This window comes from Papilio xuthus, unplaced genomic scaffold (assembly GCF_000836235.2).
Source record: "Papilio xuthus unplaced genomic scaffold, Pxut_1.1 DF824992.1, whole genome shotgun sequence".
In the NCBI taxonomy this organism is placed as follows: domain Eukaryota; kingdom Metazoa; phylum Arthropoda; class Insecta; order Lepidoptera; family Papilionidae; genus Papilio; species Papilio xuthus.
The window spans coordinates 6,283,007-6,307,984 of record NW_013533657.1 but is presented as its reverse complement, the minus strand read 5'-3'; the positions used below and the strand labels follow the sequence as shown (position 1 = coordinate 6,307,984).

The 24,978-nt window shown below is 33.1% G+C and overlaps 2 protein-coding genes across 2 annotated transcripts; both read left to right on the top strand.

Annotated features, from left to right (window-relative positions):
- Positions 1 to 591: 591 nt before the first annotated feature.
- Positions 592 to 4,394, top strand: Thor (eukaryotic translation initiation factor 4E binding protein thor). The gene is made up of 2 exons (XM_013324742.1): positions 592 to 831; positions 3,146 to 4,394. Exons 1-2 carry the CDS (start codon positions 690 to 692, stop codon positions 3,349 to 3,351), a joined length of 348 nt encoding a protein of 115 aa, XP_013180196.1. The 5' UTR covers positions 592 to 689; the 3' UTR covers positions 3,352 to 4,394.
- Positions 4,395 to 9,239: 4,845 nt separating this feature from the next.
- Positions 9,240 to 22,366, top strand: Cdk5alpha (Cdk5 activator-like protein). Its single transcript, XM_013324363.1, has 2 exons — positions 9,240 to 9,914; positions 21,268 to 22,366. Exons 1-2 carry the CDS (start codon positions 9,240 to 9,242, stop codon positions 21,646 to 21,648), a joined length of 1,056 nt encoding a protein of 351 aa, XP_013179817.1. The 3' UTR covers positions 21,649 to 22,366.
- Positions 22,367 to 24,978: the final 2,612 nt, after the last annotated feature.

The window sequence follows — 24,978 nt, the reverse complement described above, 5'->3', positions numbered from 1 at the left end:
AATAATAAGATAACATTCCACTTCGTGTGCTTTTGTCAAAGATTAGCGATGTGTTAGACAAGAGCTATTAAATTTTTTTTTATATTAGGATTTATCCCTTAACATTCCAACAAGCTCAAACCTAAAAAACATGTATTTGGTTCACGATAAAACTCGAATGGAGGGATTCGAACCTGCGACCACATGATCAGATGCCTTTATCTTTAACCATTAGGTTTTTCTTGCTGAAATTAAATACTAGAAGCAATAAAATTATATTATGAATTTACTTTATGTATATTAAATTTTTTGAGACTAGAATTTATATTAATAAAGCAATGGTATGTTTTAGAAAAATTTATATCAATCATACATAGAAAAATGGTCGAGGTGAAAAGATCTAGCCTAATTAAAACCTGTAATCTCTGCCTACATCTCCGTCTGTGATTGTTTCGACTCCTAAAATCTTCGACAACTTAGGTATCAAAAAGATTAATCGGCGATAGTCTGATCTTTGATTGTTTTGATGTGTCCTTTCGTATGTGTGTGTGTTATGTTTACATCGTGCGACGTTTGTGTGCGCAGTAAGCGGGTGTCGTATTTATTTTAGGCGCCGGTTCAACTCGGCTCAGTCCAGGCTCTGTTCGTACGTGTTGCTAGTCGTGTTTATGATTGAAATTTAATATTTTAATAAATAAACTAAATTGAAAATGTCGGCTTCACCGATCGCAAGACAGGCTACTCACAGCCAAGCGATTCCGTCAAGAAAAGTTTTAATTACCGATCCATCGCAGATGCCTGATGTTTACTCAAGTACGCCCGGAGGAACTATCTACTCTACAACTCCTGGAGGTAAATAAAAGTTTTAAGTTAAATAATAACCAGTTAAAAATACCATTTATCTTAATAGCATGTTTATAAAGACGTAATATTTTGACTACGTTTTACTTACATAACTAGCCGTTCATGGGCATAATGTATCTAATCTAGGTTAAGTATTGTTAGCAATTACATTAGTTCAGTAACCTGTATTTTAAAGCGGTTAAAACCGGTTCGAATTAATGTGGGACATAAGGAAAGACGTGATCACAAAATTAGACAACACGCTGTTTCTTTTTCGCATTGGAATGACCTTGACTTTATATTACAAGTCGTGATGTCGCTTTAGTGATATAAACACGTCCTCTTATCGTAAACTCTATTATTTAATAAACACGTGTTCCAATGTTTTTAAAAGTAAATTTAAGATTTAATTTCGTAGATCAATTTGTACCAAAACTTATGAAGGCGTAGTTTAATACGAACGCGCAAAAGCGCTGCGTATTTAAACCTACTAACTAATACACCCCTTTTCATCCTCATTTCTACGTAGTAAAATCTTACCTTATACAAGTGACCACGTGGTTACAACTCAAATAATTTCCAATTCAAGATTTTTACGAAGATTCTTTCAAGCGCCTTTATTAAGTAGTACGTCCATTGACTGGCGCCCACACCTCTTGCACCCGCGACTAAAGACGGTGTTTGGTTTTTTATTTATTGTAATTTAACCCGGTAATAAAACTTAAAATATCGAGCCACGTGATTATATTTTAGTTAGTATTTCAAAAAACGTTTTGTACTACTCGTCGATTTGTTCCAAATAGGTCAAGGCCACGCCATGATAGTAGCCAAGAACACGTGTGCACAGATAAACATAAATAAACTTATATAAATAAATCAAGACATCGTACAGGCGAGCCATTACCCAGTTTATGTACACAAATTACATACTAAAATGTTTGTTTATCAATTAAAGATTTTACCTACAGAAATTACCGTTATTCAGTAAACAATCCGACATTAGTAAAATTTGATTTGAACATAAAGTAAAATTCTATTTTAAAAAACAATTTTAACGTGAACTGTATATTTTGTGAATTTGCGTTTCTTTTCCGTGCAGCCGGATTAATAAAATTTAAGGGTGCTTAAGGTGCACGGGCGCTTTTTTTCGGAAAACGTTTTTTATCTATGAATAGTTTTATGCCAGTTTGACGTCTAATCGAGAGGCGATTTTCGTAATGTCACCACATTACAAATGACCATAAAGAAGGGAATTTATCCAAACAAGAGACAAGAGACATTTTTTGTGCTTCGTATGAGGTGCCTAGAAACTATAACTATTACTTTTACTTAAGATCAAGTTTCTTGTTAAAGCTCTGATTTCTTGGAATCAAAGGGAATTTACTGATTAGATACTGCAAGCGTTCTAATGCTGATGTTTCGAGAAATTTTGCAACATGTTTGCAATACTACTTTTTGACAACAAAACATGCAATTAAATGTAAATAATAGTACCTACTTGGCTGTCGAGAATTCATTTCTGGTTTTGTAATAGTTTGCTCATTTTAACATTGTCGTAATGTCTATATTTTTCTAGATACGTAATCGGTGATAATCTCAAAACAAATGACCTTAAGTGTTAAAGTGTTATTCTGATAAAAGATATGTGATAAGTAAGATATTGAGATACAGATGATAAGTAATTTAGGGTGCATTCGCACTAACAAAACTAAATAAATCCTCCTATATTATTTTCAATTATTATTGTCTGCGACTAAGTGCAGGTTTTACCCTAAAAAACGAAGTTAATTTAAATTATCCACGTGAATCGGATTCAATTTTATTGAGAATTAAAAAAAATTAAAACTAAATTTGGCTGACCTTAAAAAATGTCTTTTTCCTTGTACTAAAAATAATAATTTTGTTTGTTTATCATGCTTATCATTATTTACAAATTGATGGATGTTAAGATTACGATAATGTCAACAGAATTATCGTTATTACATTTCGCAACTGCGGGCAAAGTGAATTAAATCCATTGTAAAACTACCTACAGCGCCATCTATTAAGGAGTAGCGAAAACAGCAGCAAGTTATTTTTATAGATTTGCTTATCAGCAAAAATAATTACGTAAAATATTATGAAAAACTTGATGAGTTATATTATATTCTATAATACAATTAGATACCATATTTAGACGACAACTAGAGTTAGTGCCTACAAGCTCATCGTCATATCCCAAAATTCATCTTTTACTAATAAATTGTACATAATTTAATTATACCACGAGCCAGAACATGACTATCATAATTTCTTTTTAATAAACACTTTCTATCTATTTCAGGTACCAGGATAGTCTATGAAAGATCATTTCTGATGTCACTTAGACAGTCTCCGATCTCACAAACTCCGCCCAAGTGCAATTTGCCAGCGGCTTTACTCAGGAACCCTGGGTCTTCACCGAACACACCAACCACACCGGCACAGAAACCACGGTCTAATTCCATATCCTTCGATGAATCGCAGGAGACATTCAGTATGGATCTCTAATAGCTTTAATTATTTCGTATTTTGTAAAAATTCTTCATATTGTCTGCTAAATATTATCAATGCAACTTTGCAGACAATTTTTTTAAATATAAGTTTGTTTAAATTTTTGTAATTTTTATTATGAATTTATGTTATATTTCCTTATTAATAGTCATGAAATAACATCAATGTCCTATAAATCCTTTTCACTCAAAACAATTATAATATTTTTCGTTCATTTTATTTATGAACATTTATATAAATTGTTTAAAATAAATCAGATATATTCTATGTATAACATGACTGCTTTATTACAGTTAATTAATGCAATTGTTTTTATGCTTAAGCATTTTTATATTTAGATGCTAGTCTATAAAATGTGACTGAATTGTATTTTGCGTTCGAAACGCATATCCGTACCACAGACAATAACTTATTTTTTTTTGTTATTAAACCTCTCGAATGGATAAATTAAAATTAAACATAAGTTACTAAACAGTTAAATTTTTAAATTAGAAGAATCGAAAAAAGAAGTCATCTTTTTTGACGTTTCTGAGAGGTTTCTTTTTCAATTCATAGATGGCGCTGTTCAGACTTTTTACTTTAAGCGTCAAAATGCTGCTCGCAAATGACTCTTTGTGTTAAAAATATTGTTATTCAATGTGAATACGGATACAGTTCTGTTAACTTAAGATTAAGTCATGCGTTTGACGCACAATTAATATCTTAGGGGTGGTCTAAGTTTTTTCTTTTGTAAGCAAGTAAGTAAAGAAGTTTTGTAGCAATGAAGTCATATTTGTATTAAATAATTTTCTTCATGTCATTATCTTGCGATATTTTAGTAATCTCATCACGTGAGATTTAAACTTTTGATTTAAAAAATGTATTGGTCACATATTTTTTATTGTTGCGGCAACACCGACGACTGTTTTTTTTTTAATAACGTTGATTTCTGCCATTTGTTAATATGCTATATTTTATAAGAGCTTATGAAATGTATGATATTGTACGAGTTAAATACGTCTATACTGTAAGATCAAACAGGCATGGAGACTTACAATATTTATGACAAACTGTACGCGTAGTTTTCATCTAAATAGTAAAAAAAAGTATATAAGTCGTACTTTTAAATGTTTTCATATCAATTTAAAAAAATAGAGTAAAAAAAATCAAATGCCTCATTAATTATTCCTGTATTTTTAATTCAGATGAATTGTGGCTGTATTAACTTAAAACCTTTGCCTTTTTTAACGTAAAAGAATTTTAAAATTAAAAATGATAAAATTAATATGAATTTTATCAAAACCTTAAGTAATATTTATTTTTGTACGCTGTTTAATCGATTTTTCAAAACTTTAAATATTTACGCTATCTTTATCGTTATGTTTGAATGAAAGCAAAATTACGGATATAAAAATAATTTTATTTGTTGTTCCAAAGCATTTATGAATTAAGTACAAGATTAAAATAAATTTTAGTCACATTTTCTCGTCTCTCTTTAGTTTTACTAAGGTAAAATAGGACACCCTCTGTTCAGTAAAACCTACTAAAATATACTACCAAAAATACTACAAACGAATAACCATAACCACAGATAAAAAAGAACTCAATGTTTTAAAAACTCTAGATTTGACTCTATTTTGATTCGATTTGCCCAAATTAATTAGTATATAGTTAATATTTTTAAGAATTATTTGTCGACTGTCTTTAGGCGAATAAATATTTGTAAAAAAAATGATGTTTCAATTTTTATGTATATTTTGGAGTCATGTAAAAATCAGAAAATATTAAGTACTCTTTACACAGGTAAGTGGTTGCAGGACAAAGGTAAGGAATGTTCTGCCAACATAAAAAAAAGAAAAACGAAAGAGACACAATTCAATAGACAATCCAATGCTTTACGAATACAATGAGTATCATTACTCTCATTCAAGATAAGTAGATTCGGAGTCTTCTTATTGGAAAATATTGCTTTCTTTTGTGTGTTTTGATGGATTTTTCTGAGTATTTTGTTTTGCTTTCTTATCGGTATCTGTTTTTCTTGCCTAACAAATTCGGTTTAAACCAACAGACTTTGTAAAAAAAGTATGAATTTAACGTTGGATGTTTGTAAGGTATCTCCAGAATGGTTGAACGGATCTCAATGAAATTTAGCATACCTACATAAGTCTGGAAGAACACGGCAACTAATAATATATTTTTTTAATTCCGCACGGACGATGGCTTGTATTGTATAAAATAAATTTCTAAAAGTAAAAAAAATATTTCCTATGTCTGTAAATCGTCTATAAATTAATCTAATCATAAATAGACCTCAAAATTATTAGCTGCTGTATTGTTTGTATGGACGTATTAATTATACGTAAATTAATTGCGATAAAATTGTATGACGCTTTTCATTTGTTTTAAAAACATTACTTAAATAAAGAGGTTGCAATGCATAAATTGTAGCACCCTTATCATTTGCGTTACTCTCAAGGGAACGAATTTACGTATACTAACGGGGTTCAATGAACTCTTACATCGGTATTTCACCAATCTATCACTATAGAATCGATTTAAACAATTCAAAACCTTAAAACTATTATTACAGGATCGAAATTGGCGAGTACAGCGATTTTTTCAACCCTCTGCTCACCCTCTCCCCACGTATGACGTTATAATACTGTCTGGAACTAATCACACTTGATATTTGCCTGTGTTTTATCTAAATTATAGGATAAAAATTTTACTACTGCTAGGGTTTACACTGTCTGGTAGCGAACACTTTTATCTGTCATTCGTTAAACTAACGACCAATATAATTCAATCCCGAATTTTTTCTTATCCGCAGTATTTTTTAATAATATTTTTAATTCAATTTGCTCAAGTTTAACTGATCTAGATATCGTAAAACTCATCGAAATTTAATGACAAAAATTTATAAGCAACGAAAGAAAAATAGTACCTTTGCTACGTGAAAACTGTTACTAACCTGCGACTCCTTCAATTAGTACCCTATGTGTTCTTCCAGACTATTTTCTTTTCAGCTATTCTGGAGATACCTTCAAACAAACATACATCCATACATCTAAACATTCGCATTTTTAATATTAGTAAGATTAAGTTAAAAATAAAGACAGAATATGAGTTATATGGGATAGCCCAAAGCATACGAATAACTGACTAATTAAAGTTTAGTATATTTTAGTTATAGTTTAATTAACTCTTAATTACCATACTAAAGAGTTTTATGTTGCTAATTGGCTTTATTTAAATATAACAAATGTAGTCAAAGTAAACAGACGACCATGTCCAAACCCCTTTGTTAACAAGAGGGGCAGAGTTGTAGTCAATTTGAAATGCTAATGCCCCCACTAAAGACAGCCTTGCAAGAAAATCTTATAACATATTCATTAGACAATTATTGTTTAGATTGAGTTTTCTAACTTCATCAGCGACGCAGTTAATTACGAATATAGCTTGTTTTAATCTATCGTACAAATATGTAAACAATTTTGTTAAATTAATTTCTGTCTCCAAGTGAATGGCCAAATAGGCTATTAGTCAAATCCTACTAGATGATTACACCGTTAGTTTTTAAGACTAAAATCCAAGTTTTATCAAAGATAACGACAGGGATGATATGTTTTATATAGAGATTTCGTTCTTTAGCTAGATGTAATATTTTTAACCTTTAGTTTTTACGTGTTGAAATCTATAGATTATTTGGACACAAAATGTCAATTTTGTGCTGGTGCTACGTAAGCGAACAATAGCGCCGTTGTTTGCACTAGAGAGTATACAAGTTTTGGATAGTCTAGACAGTCCTATTTAAATAAAATATGAATTAGGTATACATTTAAAAAATCTATACATATTTAGAAAGTAAAATACATTAAAATCCTAGACAATAATAAAATGACTTAGTGCCCTAAATTGTAAGTAATATATTTACGTTTGATAACCGAAACGCTTGCTACGGTATAAAGTCACTATGTAAAAAATTTTTTTTAAAAATATTAGTCATAAAAGATTTTTTTGACTAAGGTAATTAGATAGAATGGTAAAAAGCCCTGACTTGTAAAGAAACTTTGCAGTTGGAATTATCCCAAACTTTAAGGAGCGTGTGGTCATTGTAAGCGTCGTGGCGTACTTGGTGCGGCTTCAGGTAAACTCATTAGGCATCGACCTCGGGCCAGTCTCACTGCCGCAGATATGTTAGGCACTATGCGTTTACGATGAACTGTCTACTTGAAAATTAGACATGACTCACGAGTCTATTTTGCACGACTTTTATATTCTCCTATATTAAGTGATCCATGATTCTTATAAAGTTATCAGAAAAAAATGTCAATATTTCGAAGCTAGTAGGATGCATCATAGCAGAGCCTCTTTCCGAAGTTACCTAAAGTTGTTTAAGTATTCTCTTTCTTGCATTAACTTTGGCAATGGCTCTATAACTAAGTATATTGTTGTATAAAACGAACTTGAAACATAGTGTTAGAAAGATAAAATAAAATTCACTATTTTTGAAAATAAACGTGTATTGTTGAATATGAACAGAAAAAGACAACGGATAAAATTTTTGTCATATTTAAAAAGAATAAATTATTTTTTTCTTTTCTATGTGGCCTGACTGAAAGTATTGAAACTCCTTGGACACATAGTATATAACATAATATATAAATAACGATATTATTTTTTTTTTCAAAAGATCTATAAATTGGTTTATAGTCATATTTCTTCTATACCTACTAAACTTTATGTCACGTCTAAGTTAAATAACTGAATTAATACCGTTTTCTTAGAAATGTTAAGATAATAATATGTACCTCATTTTGTGAATAATTGGAACGGTCTGAATCTGTCGTCACGAATTACCTCACTTCATTGATTTAATAGGTTTATTCGAACACTGTTTGCGTCAACCTGTTTGTGTAGGTGTTTCCACTGTTAAAAATCTCTACAAATACAAATTTATGTATTGTTATCTCTGTTTTTATAAAGAGTATGAATGGGATGCCACTACCTTTTTAAACATCTATTTCGTTATTGGTAACGCGGATAAGAGTAAAAAAAAAGATTTTTTTTTTTTTAAATTGCAATTCTTTTACCTTAGTTAAGTTTAGTGAGTTTCATAATATTAATGTGGCATAATACTTATAAAACCACAAGCTTTTAAATGTACGTTCGTGTTAGCATGTACTGTAGCATTATCGACTGTATCCTAGTGCGGTTAGCCGGCCCTTCCGGTAACGCCGCCCCCGCCCCGCTGTCCCGCCGTCCCACAGCCCCGGTCAATGTACTCTTCTGCTACTCTATTGTTGTTCATTACTCTCGCATTGTTGCTAATATTGCGCTTCCCAAATAAAGAGAGTTGAAGTGAGTGTTAAAGATACGAAACGAGACGAGTTTTTACAAAAGGGTGTAAAAGCGTCAATAGTCGCGTAGAATTTTTGCTTCCCCTCGTGGCGACCGGCGCACCGCCGCCGCACCGCCGCCGGCTGGGTTTTAATGAAAATTGTATTCAGGTCAAGCGTCGCGCATCTAGGTTGGTTTTGAGGTTGTGTTTCTCAAGAGGTAACTCAGTAGGTAAAATTTGATTATCAGCGAGCAGTCGTGGCGCGGCGCCCGCAACATTATGTAACAACGGCCTGCACGCCGCCCGGACCTGGGCCGCAGTCGGAGTTGGCGGTTGAAAAGTTAATGTTGTCTCCTCAACTTCTCCGGACAAATCTCTGGGACTACGCGAGTTAATCGGTTCGGCATTATCCCGATCGGTAATTCCGTGATTTACGGCTCGGAGGGTTTGTTTACCGGGGCGGGGCCGGCGACGGCCAGCTGACGGTCGATACGAGCTCGGCGCGCAGGCGCGGCGCTATCGAGCCCACTCGGGCCGCCGCCGTCGCACCGGGCCGACGTTATGCATGCCGGGACTTAGCGGGCCTCCGCGCGCGGGCCTCATGGGCACCGTGCTGAGCTTCAGCCCGCGAGAGCGGCGCCCGCCCGCCGGAGCGCCGCCCGACCGCGCCGCCCTCGCCTACTCTTACGAGCGCCTCAACAATGCCAAGAACCGCGAGAACCGAGACGCGCCGCGCGATGAGCGCCGCGCCACTCTCGACGACGCCGCCAAGATCATCTCCGAGAAGACGGCGCTCGAGAAGAACCTCAAGAAACACTCGCTGTTCATAAACGCGCTGTCGTGGAAGAGGTTCTCGACCGCTAACAACAACAAGAAGAAGCTGGAATGCAAGAGCAAGAGTGTGACGACTTTCCGGGCGCCGCTGACGGACAATGCGCCGCTCGACCGCAACAAGAATGTGAGCGTGGGGGCGCCGGGCGGAGGGGCGCTGGGTGCGCTGCGGCCGGCGCCGGCGCCCGCGCCGCCCGAACCGCTGCGGGCCAGCGTGCTCAACAACAACGTGTGCGAGAAGCCTCCGCCGGCGCGCAAGACAGTTATCCAGGCGTCCACCTCGGAACTGCTCAAGTGCCTGGGGCTGTTTCTGCACGCGCGCTGCCACCGCCTGCGCGACTTCCAGGCGGGCGACGCGGTCATGTGGCTGCGTACTGTCGATCGCTCTCTTCTGCTGCAGGGCTGGCAGGTATAACACCCTTATTCATTATACTTTTTTTCTATTTCACCTTATAAAAGTCAGGAGGCTTGTCTTATGTGACACTAGTAATCTAATTAAGTCGAATGTGTTGCGAAAACTTAAGCTTGATTAACCTTACTTATTTAACGTAATTACTGATACTATAGGTACTGTTTTTAATATCATTAAATAAATATTATAAAGTTTATAAATACTGGAATGAAATAAATTAATGTAATAAAAGGCTTAGTAGTATTTATGCAAAATAGTAAGCATTTATTGCAATTTTTATTTAAAACTCCTTTTCAGTTAAATATTTACACGTTCCATTTTACAAGTCTAGCTTCAATGCTGCCGAACATACTGTAGTCGCAGAGCAATTTGAGATGTTGCCCGCACTGAAATTTCATATTGCGCAACGGAAAAAATTAATAAATTATGAATATTAGAATATTTTCTCGCTATAAAAGTCGAAAACTTTATGAAAATTATTACATTTTTCGATAAATCTCCCCTTATATTGTGGATTTTCTAAAGTTGAAACATCTATCATCTGTCTCATAATTACTGTTTTACAAAACATATTACTACCCCTTTCTTTCTTTTGGAGAGAAATGAGACAACTAAATGTTTATTGTAGTAAAAGAAAGAGGCAAGATGAACAGGTAAGCTCCGATGTAAACATTGCTAAATCTCACTTCTTACTAATATTATAAATGCGAATATTTAGATGGATGGATGTTTGTTTGAAGGTATCTCCAGAACGGCTCAACAGATCTCGCTGAAATTTGACACACATGAAGAACATAGTTTTGACGAACACATAAGCTACTAATTAAGATTTTATTAATTCCTCGTGGACGGAGTCGTGAGCGACAACTAGTATATGATAATATTCTTCGTCTATGTGGTTTTACAGTCATAAAGTCTTGGATATTAATGAAGGGTAACTTTTTATTGCTATGTATATATCTTTTGTTTTACGTTTATTGTTCGTGTTAAGGTTGTTTGGTGAATAAAAGGTGATTTTATTCAGCAGAGGTAGTTATGTAAAACGAATGGTCGATTGTTACGTATTTCCCGTATCGTTTGCCAAAATTTCATTAGATTTATGATAACGAAGTGGAATACATTGAACATTTTTAATAAAATTATATACTTAGGTAGGTAAGTTTTTATTATGTTCATATTATTTCTATAAATATACTTAAATGACGATCGACCCAGAAGTTTATAGCCCCAGGTTGAATACACGTGGCTATTTTTACAACGGTCGCAATTAAACGTGAAATGCGTTGGATTTATGACGAAGTTACATTTTTTACTTTTAATTAGTTAGCTTTTCTATGTCTTCATTTTCCTTTAATATGCCGATGTGAAAAATGCTGGCTGTAGGGGATGTTCGTAGAACAATGTTTTGCTAGGGACGACCAAAAATATCCCACATTTTCAAATTGATCTGTGACTTACTGAACATCCTGTATTTTAAGTGATTATTAAACTCCATCCTGGAGATTTGATTCTCCGCTGTTACTATGAATTGTCCGTTGATGCATCTCATACAATAAACAGGTAACAAAATAAATTATATCAGCCGTTTTACTTTACTAACATAGTCGTATGATCTATTTTTGTACTAATACTATCTGGATGTAAAAGTCTATCTGAAATAAAAGTATTTTTTTATAAGGAAATAGCGTAGATAATATATATATAGAGTAGATGATGTAGCGCGTTTAACAGTGGTAGAGCCCGCTTTAACATCTTCGCACGAATCGGCCCGGCTCGCCCGGTGAAATACCACGACCACACAGAAGACAGGAGTGAAGTGGAAGCTATTCCGCGTTTCGTCTGAAGAGTGTGTGTCCCGGAGGCCTAATTTAGTTCTCTTTCCCTTCCCACCTTTTTCTTATAAAAAAAGGATGGGAAGTGGAAGTGGACTTTCCGGATGAGGGGATGCATGGGAAGGGAAAATACTTTCTTTCTGTGCATCCCCTTTTCCGTCGATTAAAGGTAGGCAGCGCATATTCAATTGTGTATGCCTATGGTCAACGGTAACTTCGTAATTTCAGCGATTTCAGGTGGACGCTCGCTCGTTTGCCACCGTATAATAAAAAAAAAAGATAGCGTGAGTAAACACTGGATGACTTTTTAAGTATTAAAAAAGTGCGACCTTAAGTCTTCTTTATCAAATTGCAAAGCGTATTTCCCCTTCAACTAATAGACTTGACTTGATAACTTAAGTACTAAGTTCATTGAATATTACTTCAATACTTTATCATATGTTATCAGTAAGTATTACATAAACTTGTTTTCATGTTATCATCATACATGTAACATACTAGCTGTCGCCCGCGACACCATCGCGCGGAATTGAAAAAATTGATGAGTAGCTTATGTGTTCTTCCAGACTATGTTCTACATATGTGCCAGATTTCATCAAGATCCGTTGGGCTGTTCCGTAGATACCTTCAAACAAACATCCATCCATCCATTCATCTAAACATTCGCATTTATATCAGTAAGATAGCACCCGCGAATTTTCACTGTAAAAATCCTGTACAACTTTTATAATTTGATTTATTAACGAGAATGAATGTACAAAATATGTGTGAAACACAGTGAAAACCGACTTTAATTTGGAAAATATATTTTAAAATAGTAAAAGAAAAACAGGTCACATGGAAAGCAACTTTATGAAATTCACATTTGCAACACCAGTTCTGAGTATGAATCATTTTCTAGCTGGTTTATTTTATATATGAATGCCTATAGAAAGTTACATTGAAAAAAACATCGTAGATTTTGTAATGAATAAAAGTATTTTAATTGTGATATATTATGTTACTATTTTAATTTGATATTTGTCTAAAATGGCTAATTAATTACTTTACATAATAACTGCAATATTTTTTTTTGTAGACGGCATCATATAATGGTTATTAAAGGATCTTTTGGTCACTTAGTGAGCCACTTAGTGTACATTTCTCATACTAACTGCCGAACTCAGAATTATTTAAGTCGCGAGTGATATCTAGTATTACATGTAGGTATGTACCTTTGTTTATTTCATACAATTTCCTATATGCTACTGACCCTATTAATATAGTTTTTCTATGGTATATTAATTATTTAGTATGATTCTATAGCTTGCTAAACCTCTACTTCATCTGTATTACAAAATAATAGAAAGTTTGATATATTGTTAGAAAATCCCATCGTAAATAAAATACTCACCAAATTATTTCAACATGAGTCATTTTAAGGTTAATTTTAAGGTTATTCCGTTGTGAAATACGTTAAATTGTTACGTAGTACCATTTTCCACATTTACAAGAGAGAATGACGCAGTTAATTGTTTTCAACGACCGGGAACTTTTAGTGTCGCAACTTTAACAGTACTTTTTACATTCTATTTTTAAAACGAGAATTTATAAAAAACAAGTGGCGATATTACAGAGTAAAAACCATTACGACACAAGTTTTTTCGTAGTCTTTTTATATGAAAATAACCGTATAACTAACTAGCTTTTGTTCATGACTCCGTCCGCATGGATTAAAAGAAACTTAGTAATTAACCTATGTGGTCTTACAAGCTATGATTCTACATCTCGTTCTACGTTCTGGAGATATCTTCTAACACTCATCTATACATCCATTTAAACTTTCGAATTTATAATATTAGTAAGATTAATGTGTAGTATAATTACTTACGTAATAAGATAAGGAGTAACTTTAATCTTTATTTAATTGAAGTTATTAAATTCTAAATGTGTACGCGGTATAAAAATGCGTCATAATAATCGTAGAACAACGTAGAGATTGCTACGCGGGTTCTACGAAGTGCTTATATTCGTTATTTGCACCAACAATAATGTTGATAAATTGAGTTCTTTAAATTGTTTTAAAAATAATAAAAAACTTTTTGCAACGAGCGGTATAGGAAATTTTGCCTTATGAATAATTTTACTTATATATGTTTTCCTTTATTATATTTTAGTATCATACTTTTTTTTTTTTCTATATATTAAATGTGTGTATTCCAAATACACTTGCAGTATTTCACCAGTCATTCTACCTGACACGTCCCAATTTATTGCCCTTCTTAAAAACAACATAGACGATACATTTCTTAAGACCCTTCCATCCATTTACATTACCGGATAGGATGGTAAAAGTTACATTGGCATTGGGGTATGGGAACAAAGTTCTTCAAGTATCTTTACATTTTACACACAAATGCAATAATATAACTTTATAATTTACAAATGAACTAAGTGTTTACGACGACATACCAAGTATATATATCTATATGTATAAAAGAAAGTGGTGTTAGTTACACTATTTATAACTCAAGAACGGTTTCACCGATTTGGTTGATAATCGGTGAGGCGGTAGCTTAGAGCCAGGAGATGGACATAGGATACCATTTGTTCATTTTTCGAATTTATGCCTTGAAGAGCTGCTTTTTATTTAACTTACTAATATTATAAATGCGAATGTTTAGATGGATGTGATGTGGATCGATGGGTGTTTGAAGATATCTCTAGAACGGCTGAACGGATCTCGATTAAATTTGGCATACGTATAGAACATAGTCTGAAAGAACACATAGGCTACACTAATTAAGTTTTTTTTATATATTCACGCGGACGGTGTCGCAGGCGACAACTAGTTTAGTATGTTTTACAAAAACTGTAGTTTATATTTGTAAATGTGGCCCTCATTTACTAGTAATGATATGTCGCACCTCATTTTTAAAGTAAAATATTTTTTTATTTAATACCTAATTATCTGATTAAAAAGATGGTGTTTTTTTATATTTAGTGGAAATTACATTTTAATGATCACTTCCAGTTGGCCTAGTTCTATTTGTTCTGATTACCGTCAACTTGCGTGCGTTTAATCATTCATTCGATATGTATGTACCTGAGGTGGGTGATATCAGATCGATACGTACGTCGCTTTCAGTGTGAAACGTACTCGAGCTATTTGTTTTACGAGCGCTGGCGTTTGTCTACATTAAAACAAACACATTTGGTTTTTGTACTAACCATTTTTCCAACAACTTAGCTCAGAGTCATCGTAAGAGATTACCCAGATAAAGCTTTTCAAACATTTATAAAATAAACTCTACGTAGAGTAGAGTCTTAAAATCAGTAAGGTTTTATTATTTAACAAAATAAACAATTCTAGACAAAGCAACTATTGTCTGATAAACTTATTTTTACACAAGAAGAGTTATTAGACATCCAGGAATTATATTTATTTTTATTTTTAACAAAACAACCTCTAAACACACCTCTTTGGTCAAATCAAGATCAATTTACTCCTTTAATAGCATATGCTATTTGTATAAGCTTTTTTAATAATTAAATATCCTAGAAACAATAGCACGCACTGTAAACGGAAATTGTCATCGAATCGTATGATTTCATAATATTCATGGATGTTGGAAATTCAATGAGCCGGCAAACAGGATCGCTGCGAGCTTGTCAGATCGCAAGCAACAGACCAGAAAACTAATTTATTTGATGCTAAGATAAAATGATCATACTAAATTAATGTAAACATATTAGCTTAACAATGCTCTTTATTATAACCTTTTTACCCAGTAAAATGTTTTGAATTAACAGTCATACTTTATGCATTTTTAAGCATAATTCAAAAACCATAGATTGTTTTTAAACTCTGGAACGGAACACCATAAAGTAAAAGTAAAACTAATATTTTAAATTTGAATGTTTAGATGGATGAATGTCTGTTTGAACGTATCTCCAGAACGGCTGAACGGATCTCGATGAAATTTGGCACACATATTGAACATAGTCTGGAAGAACATATGGGCAACTAATTAATTTTTTTAATTTCGCGCGGATTGAGTTGAGGGAGACAGCTAGTATTTTTTTTAAATGGAAAATCGTTCATAGACTTTAAAGTGATGACAACCTCTGTAGTAACAATAGTCAGTTAATGAAACCCTTTAAGTACTTTGAAATGGAAACCCAACGCGGCATTGTTGGGGCTTAAGTTACATATCGCTTTGGACATTTTAAAATGAATTGCTTTCAGTAATTAAATCAATACAATTATTTATTAAATCTTTCGATATATGTTTAGTAGCACCATGAGTATGAGCCTTTATAAATAATTAAACATATTCAGTGATTTGGATATTTTTAGAGTTCCGTACCTCATAGGAAAAAAACGGAACCCTTATAAGATCACTTTGTTGTCCGTCCGTCTGTCTGTCCCTTTTTTTTGACAAAGCAGAGATATAATGTTTTAAACAAGAATTTTGGCCTCAGAAACCCACGATTGCACGTGCAAAATCATGCTATTTATATGAAAAACTCTTCTCTCATCGATAATATTTTAATTGTATTAAAGTACTTCAATGGAAAATCTTACTAATATTATAAATGCGAATGTTTGGATGTAGGATGGGTGAATGTTTGTTTGAAGGTAGCACCAGAACGACTACAAATTTAGCATATATATAGAACATAGTTTGGTAGAATACATACGTTACAAACTAAGTTTTTTTCTTCTATCCCGCGCGGACGGAGTCGCGGGCGATAGCTAGTATAGCAACTGTATATTGGTGAAAGTATAGAAAGTAGGTACTTCCGATTGTAAAATCGAGATGTTTTTAAGTCACAAGTTGAAAAGCGTCAGTAAGAAGGCTTGAATTCACTCGAGATCGAGTTACTTTGAATTCTCGTCGCGACATCTATCGACAACTTTATGTACGTGACTTCTATTTCATTTCTCCGAGTGTTAAGAATTTTTACTAAAGCATTTTTTTAAAGAATAATTGAATGCGATGAGTGTATTTATTAATTGTTTTTCGAAAACTTTAATAAATCAGATAATAATTTAAAAACAATTTAATATTTCAAAGTTTTTTTTTACAAAAATGCATATAATTTTTGTAAAAAAAATATATATATTTTTTTAATTTATTTATTTCAAAACTGCATAGCATCCTTACAGTATACAACCAATTTGACACAATACACACTTAATTTTAGTTAGTTTATTTCTTAATTGTAGTAATTTTTATCTACGTAAATTTAAAATAATATAATAAATAAATTAAATAAATAAATAATATAATAAATTAAACAGTAATTTACAAAATACGTTAAAATATTGTTTACAGATTTTATTTTCCTCATAAAGATTTTCAAAGTACAAATACATTAGCCAAGAATGTAGATATTAGCGTGAAGTACATCTTGACCTATTATGTACTCAAAGCGAACCTTCAAGACTTGTAGTCGTAACAATCAATACGAATTATACATGACAAGGTTGTTATTGAATTCTTATGACTGCTATATAGTTACAAATAGCTTTGTATTCATTTAAAGCAGTGGTTCCCAAACTCATTTTGTCTACTGCCCACTTTTGAAAAAAAATATTTTTTTAGCGCCCCCCATATTTTCACATATTTAAAAACCACTATAACTTCAAATCAAATTAATTAATTATTGTGACCTATATATGTATATTAACGGAGAATTCTAAACGAAACTTTTACTATAACCCGCAGCTTGAAACCTGCAGCGGCCACAAGGGGGCGTTATCGACCACTTTGGGAAAGACTCATTTAAAGCATAGCTCCCTTTAAATACGTGATTCACATTATACCTTGTTAATATTATAAATGAGAACGTTCAGATGGATTGATGGATGTTTGTTAAAAGATATCTGAACGGCTCAACGGATCTCGCTGTAATTTTGCATAGATGTAGAACATACTCTGGAAAAACACATAGACGGAGACGTGGGCAACAGCTAGTATTATATACAATTCAATCTGTGTATACGTTAGTTGCCTTGTTTACAATTAACAGAAAGGTTTAGTGGACGGAGTCGCGGGCGACAGATAGTATGATTGTAAATCAAGAAAAGTCATATATGCGTAGATGTAAGTGGAAGAGAAGAGAGGTGTTACAGGGTTGTATAAAAAGGAAGAAAATTTAAATCTAAATCTCTGCTTTAGCCCTCTGGATCAAGGGCGTGAGTTATGTTATATTTATACGTAGATTTACTACAAAAAGTAAAATATTGACTACGATAAATATAATTTAACATGTGCGTATTTCTTCACGCAGTAGCGAAGGTTCCTAAAAAGGTTTAATATAGTAATTGAATGTTATAGACAAGTTCAAAGTTCTAATAAATCTGAAAACTCTCATCAAATCCCAGACGACTCGTAACAACGACCTTTTGTTTACACTTCAATGGTTGTGTACAGCAGTGACCTTACGGTTACATATGTCCAGACGTGGTTTGCTACGAGATAAGGTCAATAACTTGTTTTGTTTTCCACACGTAGGCGATTCCATAACCGAAACACTTATTACGTCACTTTTTACTGCCATCCATCTCTTCATATGCCTACCTTTATCGATGTTCTTCCGTTCAAATTTAAAAATCTGCTTATATTTCTCTTTTGTTAGTGTAAATAAGTACATAGTTTTAGACATTATTAATTACAATCACAAAGCACACAAGCGTACATGCGTACATGCACAAACACACACTATCGACGTGCTTTCGTTACAAAGTCTAGTGTCAGAATGAATAGTGGGGGACACAAACGTCGACATTTTACTAAGGTTAGTGTTGCGTCAATACACTGTCACATTTTCGGATTTTCTTCCTAACGATAGTTATATTTCGCATGTTAAACTCTTGCTTTAAAAGCTGCTAGACATCACAATATTAACTTATAACAACGTTACTTGAGTGTTTTTAAATAGGCTTGACTTACTGACACGACATTGGCCTTAAGTTGATCAACCTAATATGTGGGCTCAACTAAATAATAAATTCTTTTACCCCTGACCTCATTATGGTTTAAAAGCCTGTTTTAATATGAACATTTAAATCTTTAACCTAGATAACAGCTATGATTAATTTTCACTTATTATAAAAACAAATGAACATTCATTTTACTTTGAATAAAGAATGAAGTTAACTTCATTTTTATAAAAAGCACGAACGCTGAAAGACCTTCAAGTTGTGACACTAAAAACTGCAAGGTTTGACTGACAAAAATCTCTATAAATACATATAGTTATCCCGCTCGTTCTCTTTGAAAAGACAAAGATAGCATTTATGTTTTATACAGGTAAATCGACAGTGGGAACACGTAATAAGTAGAGCGCTATTTGTGAGTCAATTGGCTGTAGATTTCGACCGCGATACCAAACGAATTACGAAAATAAAGTAACATAAAATAATATAATAATTGAAAAAATCTTATATCTTTAAATGAGCAATTCTTGTATATATATATAATTGGAATCTCGGAATCGGCTCCAACAATTTTCATAAAATTTAGTATATAGGGAGTTTCGGGGGCGATAAATCAATCTAGCTAGGAATCATTTTTAGAAAATGTCATTTTATTCGTGTTTTATCGATAATCAACTTAAACATAAACTTAACTTTTTCTAACGGTAAGAATAATAATATTATTCATATTTCATCATTTTATTAGTAATTCGTACTTAAATATAATTTCCAAAAAACACAATTAAGAAAAAAATCAAAAAATCTCGGTGATCCAGATTTTATACATAATATTCATCGGCATAAAGAGAAAAAGGTGTCACAGATTTTCAGCTTTAACTGAACAGTTTATTCATTGAGTTATAGTTCATTTACTTATTACGTTAAGCAGGTAAAGCGTTGTCTTTTTTGTTAAAATTTATTTCATATACTTACTTAGTTTGTAATTGTTACTATTTTTATTATAGATATAAAATTCTGACCTAACTATTTTCGTGTGGATCAAAGACATTGAGTATAAGGTTACGAGGTCGCGTTTGTGTCAGGAAAATATGTCAAATTCTAGTAGTAGCTTATGACGATATAACGTGGTTACCGGAAATTATTTTCTGCGTTATATTTCCCGTAAATATATACACAAACTTATCGTTCTATAAATTGAATAGAGCATAAAGAAAGAAAGATTAATGTAGAAAATAATACTGTTATTTTGTTATTTGCAATGCAATCATTCAAAACGCTTTGCTTGTCAAGGACCTAACCTAACTTTTCCCAGCAACGAATCGCATTTTATGTTTTATTGTCGATATTCTGGTAAATGTACTTTCTAACTAACGTTCACTTGTCAAAATTAATGTAAGAAAGTATAGTATTATGGAAAATGCTAGAATAAAGTTCCAATTCCAAGTGAGTCAGCCTCAGTAACCCTGCCAAAATAGTATTCATACTTGAGTCATAAGTTAGTTAAGATACGCTATATGTTTGAAGGTTATATGTGATTTTAATCAGGGTTTTAATCTAAATTCTTCGTATAAATATCGTTTGGATTCTTATTGTAGCATCTTGAAAAATATGTATATGACATTTTCACTGTTGAACAAATATTTACGATTTTATTTCTTATTAGCTGTCGCCCGCGACTCCGTCCGCGTGGAATTAAAAAAAAACAATTAGTAGTTAGTGTTCTTCCAGACTATGTTTTAAATGTATGCGAAATTTTATGGAGATCCGTTCAGCCGTTCTGGAGATATCTTCAAACAAACATCCATCCATCCATCTAAACATTCATATTTATAATATTAGTAAGAAGTAAGATTTAAGTCCTAATACTAGATTTTTATAGTACTTCAGTAGGTTTTTATGAATCTAGTGGTAAGATTACTTTATAAGATTTTTAATCGTAATTGTTTTTTAATTTTTTTGCTCCCAAATTATGCCCAAATACTTTTAAAGCTTTAAGTAACTAATAAAGCGCTTTGCATAGTTTGCAACCTCTAACGTTTATCTGTGGAAAGATGCAACCGAAAGGCATGGAAGGTGTCTAGACGAAGCAATTATAAAGTGGGGTGCGCACTAGAAGGGTGTGTCACCCCAGTTAGAGTGATAGGGGATTTATATTATGCGTAACACAGCCTTTTGTTTTAGCGTCGACGGAAATTATATCGTAACAGGGGTGGAATGTGTCCGACCCACTGCGGATGTTTTTAGTTGACATGTAACTTTGACGTGAAAATATTGTAAAATAAAAAATATAGAACACCATAACAGCTTCTCTTTTTGTTATGAAAATGAAAAAGTGTCGTCCTTCGTGACACAGTTTTAAAAATGTAGCATCACTATGGATTGATGTTTTAAAGCCAGTTTTTTATGTTTTCACATTTTTGTTCTATTTATGCATTTCTATAGACGTTCATAATTCTAACCGAGATAAAATTGGAATGCTACTAAGGTATTACAGTATAGTACAGAAGCACTTTGATTTTACTTAATTATTTGTATGTTGGTTTCAACTTTAATGGAATATGAATTAATATTTTATTTTGTGTAATTCCAGGACGTGGCGTTCATAAACCCTGCCAACGTAGTTTTCGTGTACATGTTGGTACGCGAACTGGTGGACGGCGAGCGGATAGCGCGCCCGCAGGAGCTGCAAGCTGTCGTACTCACCTGCCTCTACCTCTCCTATTCTTACATGGGCAACGAGATCTCCTACCCTCTCAAGCCCTTCCTCGTCGAGGACTCCAAGGACAAGTTCTGGGATCGCTGCCTCCTTATTGTAGACAGGCTATCCTTTAATATGCTCCGGATCAACTCTGAGCCGGGCTTCTTCACCGAGGTGTTCACTGAGCTGAAGGCGTGTGGAGCAGTGGAGAGCACCCCACCCGCGCCGTTGCACCCCGCGCCACCACCGCCGCACGCACTGCAGGCCGCCTGACACACAGAGGTGGCCGTGCTGCGGCTGGCCCTCACCGACCGCCCCAGTCGCGTCTGATGCCGGCTTTTGACTGGCGACGGACTTGGTCAATCGTATAGGTACTACCGAAAGACCTAGAAAATACTATGGTAACAGTATTTTTTTATTAATATTTGATACCAGTCTTTATTTATGCATTAGACTTATGTTGAATTGCAATTATTTTATTTCCAATCTCAATTTCATTTAAATATTTTTGTATGAATGTGTTCGGTGTGCACGTTTGATTTCATTTATGGTATAAAAATGGCTTTACCGGCTTTAAATATGAAAATCCGATTGAATTTAATCAACCTTTCCACATTTGCAATGAAATGTGATAGATCCAAAGGACATTATGTATTTTAAAGTCGGTATAAAATGTTAACTAAAGTGGTCTATTATTCAAGTTTTTTTTATTTAATTTCAAAGTTTGTTCATAAAATATTCAATATTCATAGTAAAGAATTTGATATTGCTCAAGTTATACATAAAATAACGATTGACCAAGACTTTGCAAAAGTCAAAAGTAAACGATGATTACGAAATATATAATATTGGAGATTTCAAAACGGCTCCAAACTAAGACCAAAGAGCTTTGGTTCAGTTAAAATAGTTGCAATAGAAGCTTCGCATTCTAACCTAAATATGATACTATGACACCTTAACACGTTAGCTGCCGTGTCGAACTATGTGTCCGACAAGCCATACTTCCATTCAATACCTCGTGGCTTGTGGGACGCTTTTTAATCGAATTGTTGTATACAGCGTGACCTGCAAGGCCCCATAAAGCTTATAAACAGCGGTTCAATTTTTTTCGTTTTTCGAAAAATCATCCTGGCAGCTAAAGTGTTAACTAATAAAATTAACTTTTTGACAACATGTAATATGGCAACATCTATTTGTCTATTTTGTTAATTTGCTTCTTCTTTTCTTTTATTTTAATTAATCTTTTTTCTATTATTCTCTTTTTCCGTCTTTATCGAATTTTTTTAAGACGTTTATTATTTTTTAATTTTTATGTATTTTCTTATAATAAATGCATTGAGATTTCATTACATGTTGTCCGAATTAGTGATTAATATTAGAAAAACCGTTCAGATGGAATGTGTATGTTGAAGAGTAATTAGTGACAACGGATGATGATTTTTTTTATATCATAAGGTGGCAAACGAGCGAGCGGCCACCTGAAATCGCTGATATAGCGAAGTGACCGTTGCCCATAGACAAACGCAATTGCACATGCGTTGCCTACCTTTGATTGGTTTACAAATAAGCCCGTACATATTTTACATTAAGAATTCAATTATATTTCAGAACTATGTTTTAAAATCCATGAATAACAATATGAAGAAAATGTAATAAATTAAAAATGGTTTGTGTTATTTAGGTATCCAGTGTTTCATTCGTTTGTTAAAAAGTTGTAAATTTTGTAGAAAAACAAACTTTCATTTATTTAAATAGCTTGAGCCTCGTTTTGTTGAATAATTGGCTTAAAAATAAAGTTGATAAGTTGTCTAAATCTATATAATTAATTCTTATTATAATATCTCTATGTAACTGTTTTCCAGTCCTTTTAAACAAGATCGTGGATTAATGAGAAAAGACAATGTTCGGCTTGTGGTCAGAATGACCAACTTAAAATAGTCAATGTTATATTTTAAATCTGTAATGTTTAAATAATTAATGTCTGATAACTTTTTAAGGATTCATGCACTTTAATATTTTATATCAAAATATTGATTCAAATTGTTTCTGTTTGTTTTCGTTCTGAATCGCAAAAGTATTCAATAAATTTGTCTCATATATGAATTTTAAGTCAGTGTATCCGAACGGTAGTGACGTGCCATTTTGATAGCGAATTTCGACTATCGATTTTAATGTTAAATATCGATAAATTTTGTGTTAAATTGACGCAAATATCTACGTATTCAGGCCTTATACCGTTGTCACGATAAGCGGAATTTTAGTCCAATAGAGAAGCTGTTAGTATGTAAGTCTCGTATTTGTAGTGAAATCGTATTGCCATATAGTTAGTTTGATATTAGAGAAATGCAGCAGGCGGGGGTATGCAATATAAAGTTACTGTCTGTAATGTCTGTCTGTATTCCGGTTAACCCTTCTACAATGTGTACGTATAAAGATTTGACCGGCTAAAAGCGGGGCGATATATTATAATATTCGATGTGGAATATTAATTGATGAATAGGTCAAAATTCGCAAACGATTTAGTATTTTGTACAGAAATAACGATTTAAATTAATACCTATATTAAGTCTTAAGCGATAGCATAGTCTAGTCAAATGGAACGCAGGTATTTAGTCAACCTGATGGCACTCGGGTTGATAAAGTATTTTCACAATGTCTTCATACAATTTCACGCGTCTAAGCTAAATATACTCTATTTGCGTAATTATGATATATCAAATTATTTAAACTTTCGTGAGACATTATAATAAACTTATATAAAAACGCCATAACACTCACGTATATTCGTCTGGTGGCGGCACCGACTCGTGCACCGGTCGCTCAGCGAGCAGTCGTGGGCTCGAAACTAGTCGGTGGCGGACCGGACGTATATAAGTGAGTGTTAAGCCGTTTTTATATAAGTTTATTATAATATATCCATACTGAGAAGACTTTTTACATTAGGAATATTAATTTTTATTTGAGATATTATTTAGTTTATAAATATTTCATTACATATAAAATTGTCCTATTTTTACAACTTATCTAATGACTTTCTAATTTAGTGTTTGAGGTATTTTGGACATTACTCTACTGTTATGTTTGGTTGCGTTTAATGTGTATTTGGCAATTTAATTCAATATCTGCTTCGCTTACGATTAAGAAACATATTTCCACTATTTCTACTAAGTTACTGATAAGTAATATAGCTGTTATGCTTACAACTTAAATATACTCTAACTCTAGTCATTAACAATTATAAATTATACGGTGTATCTTAAGAATGATACTTAAAATATAGTTTAGTTTTAACCTTTCTATGTTAACCATGTTTTTTTATTTATTATTTTGTTTGAGTGAGGTTTGAGACATGTATTCGTTATATTAGTTATAATCGTTATGTCACCGAGTGCCATAGTTAAGGAGATATATTAGTGAATGTAACAAGGATTGTATGTGTAATTATGAATCTCAAATCTACAGCTGACTCATTTTATTAGGTAGAAGTAGAAGTCTGTGATTGTTAAATATTGTGTTTGTTTTACCATATTTTGTTTAATAATTTATTTTGCGCTAGTGTGATGTTAGTAGTTGATAAATAGATATTAATTTTATTTCTTTGGA

Excerpts from the sequence above, each read along its gene's own strand:
- Cdk5alpha (XM_013324363.1), top strand. The coding sequence starts at position 9,240 with ATGCCGGGACTTAGCGGGCCTCCGCGCGCGGGCCTCATGGGCACCGTG. Across the intron at positions 9,915-21,267 it reads TTCTGCTGCAGGGCTGGCAG|GACGTGGCGTTCATAAACCC; the intron begins GTATAACACCCT and ends GTGTAATTCCAG.
- Thor (XM_013324742.1), top strand. The coding sequence starts at position 690 with ATGTCGGCTTCACCGATCGCAAGACAGGCTACTCACAGCCAAGCGATT. Across the intron at positions 832-3,145 it reads CTACTCTACAACTCCTGGAG|GTACCAGGATAGTCTATGAA; the intron begins GTAAATAAAAGT and ends TATCTATTTCAG.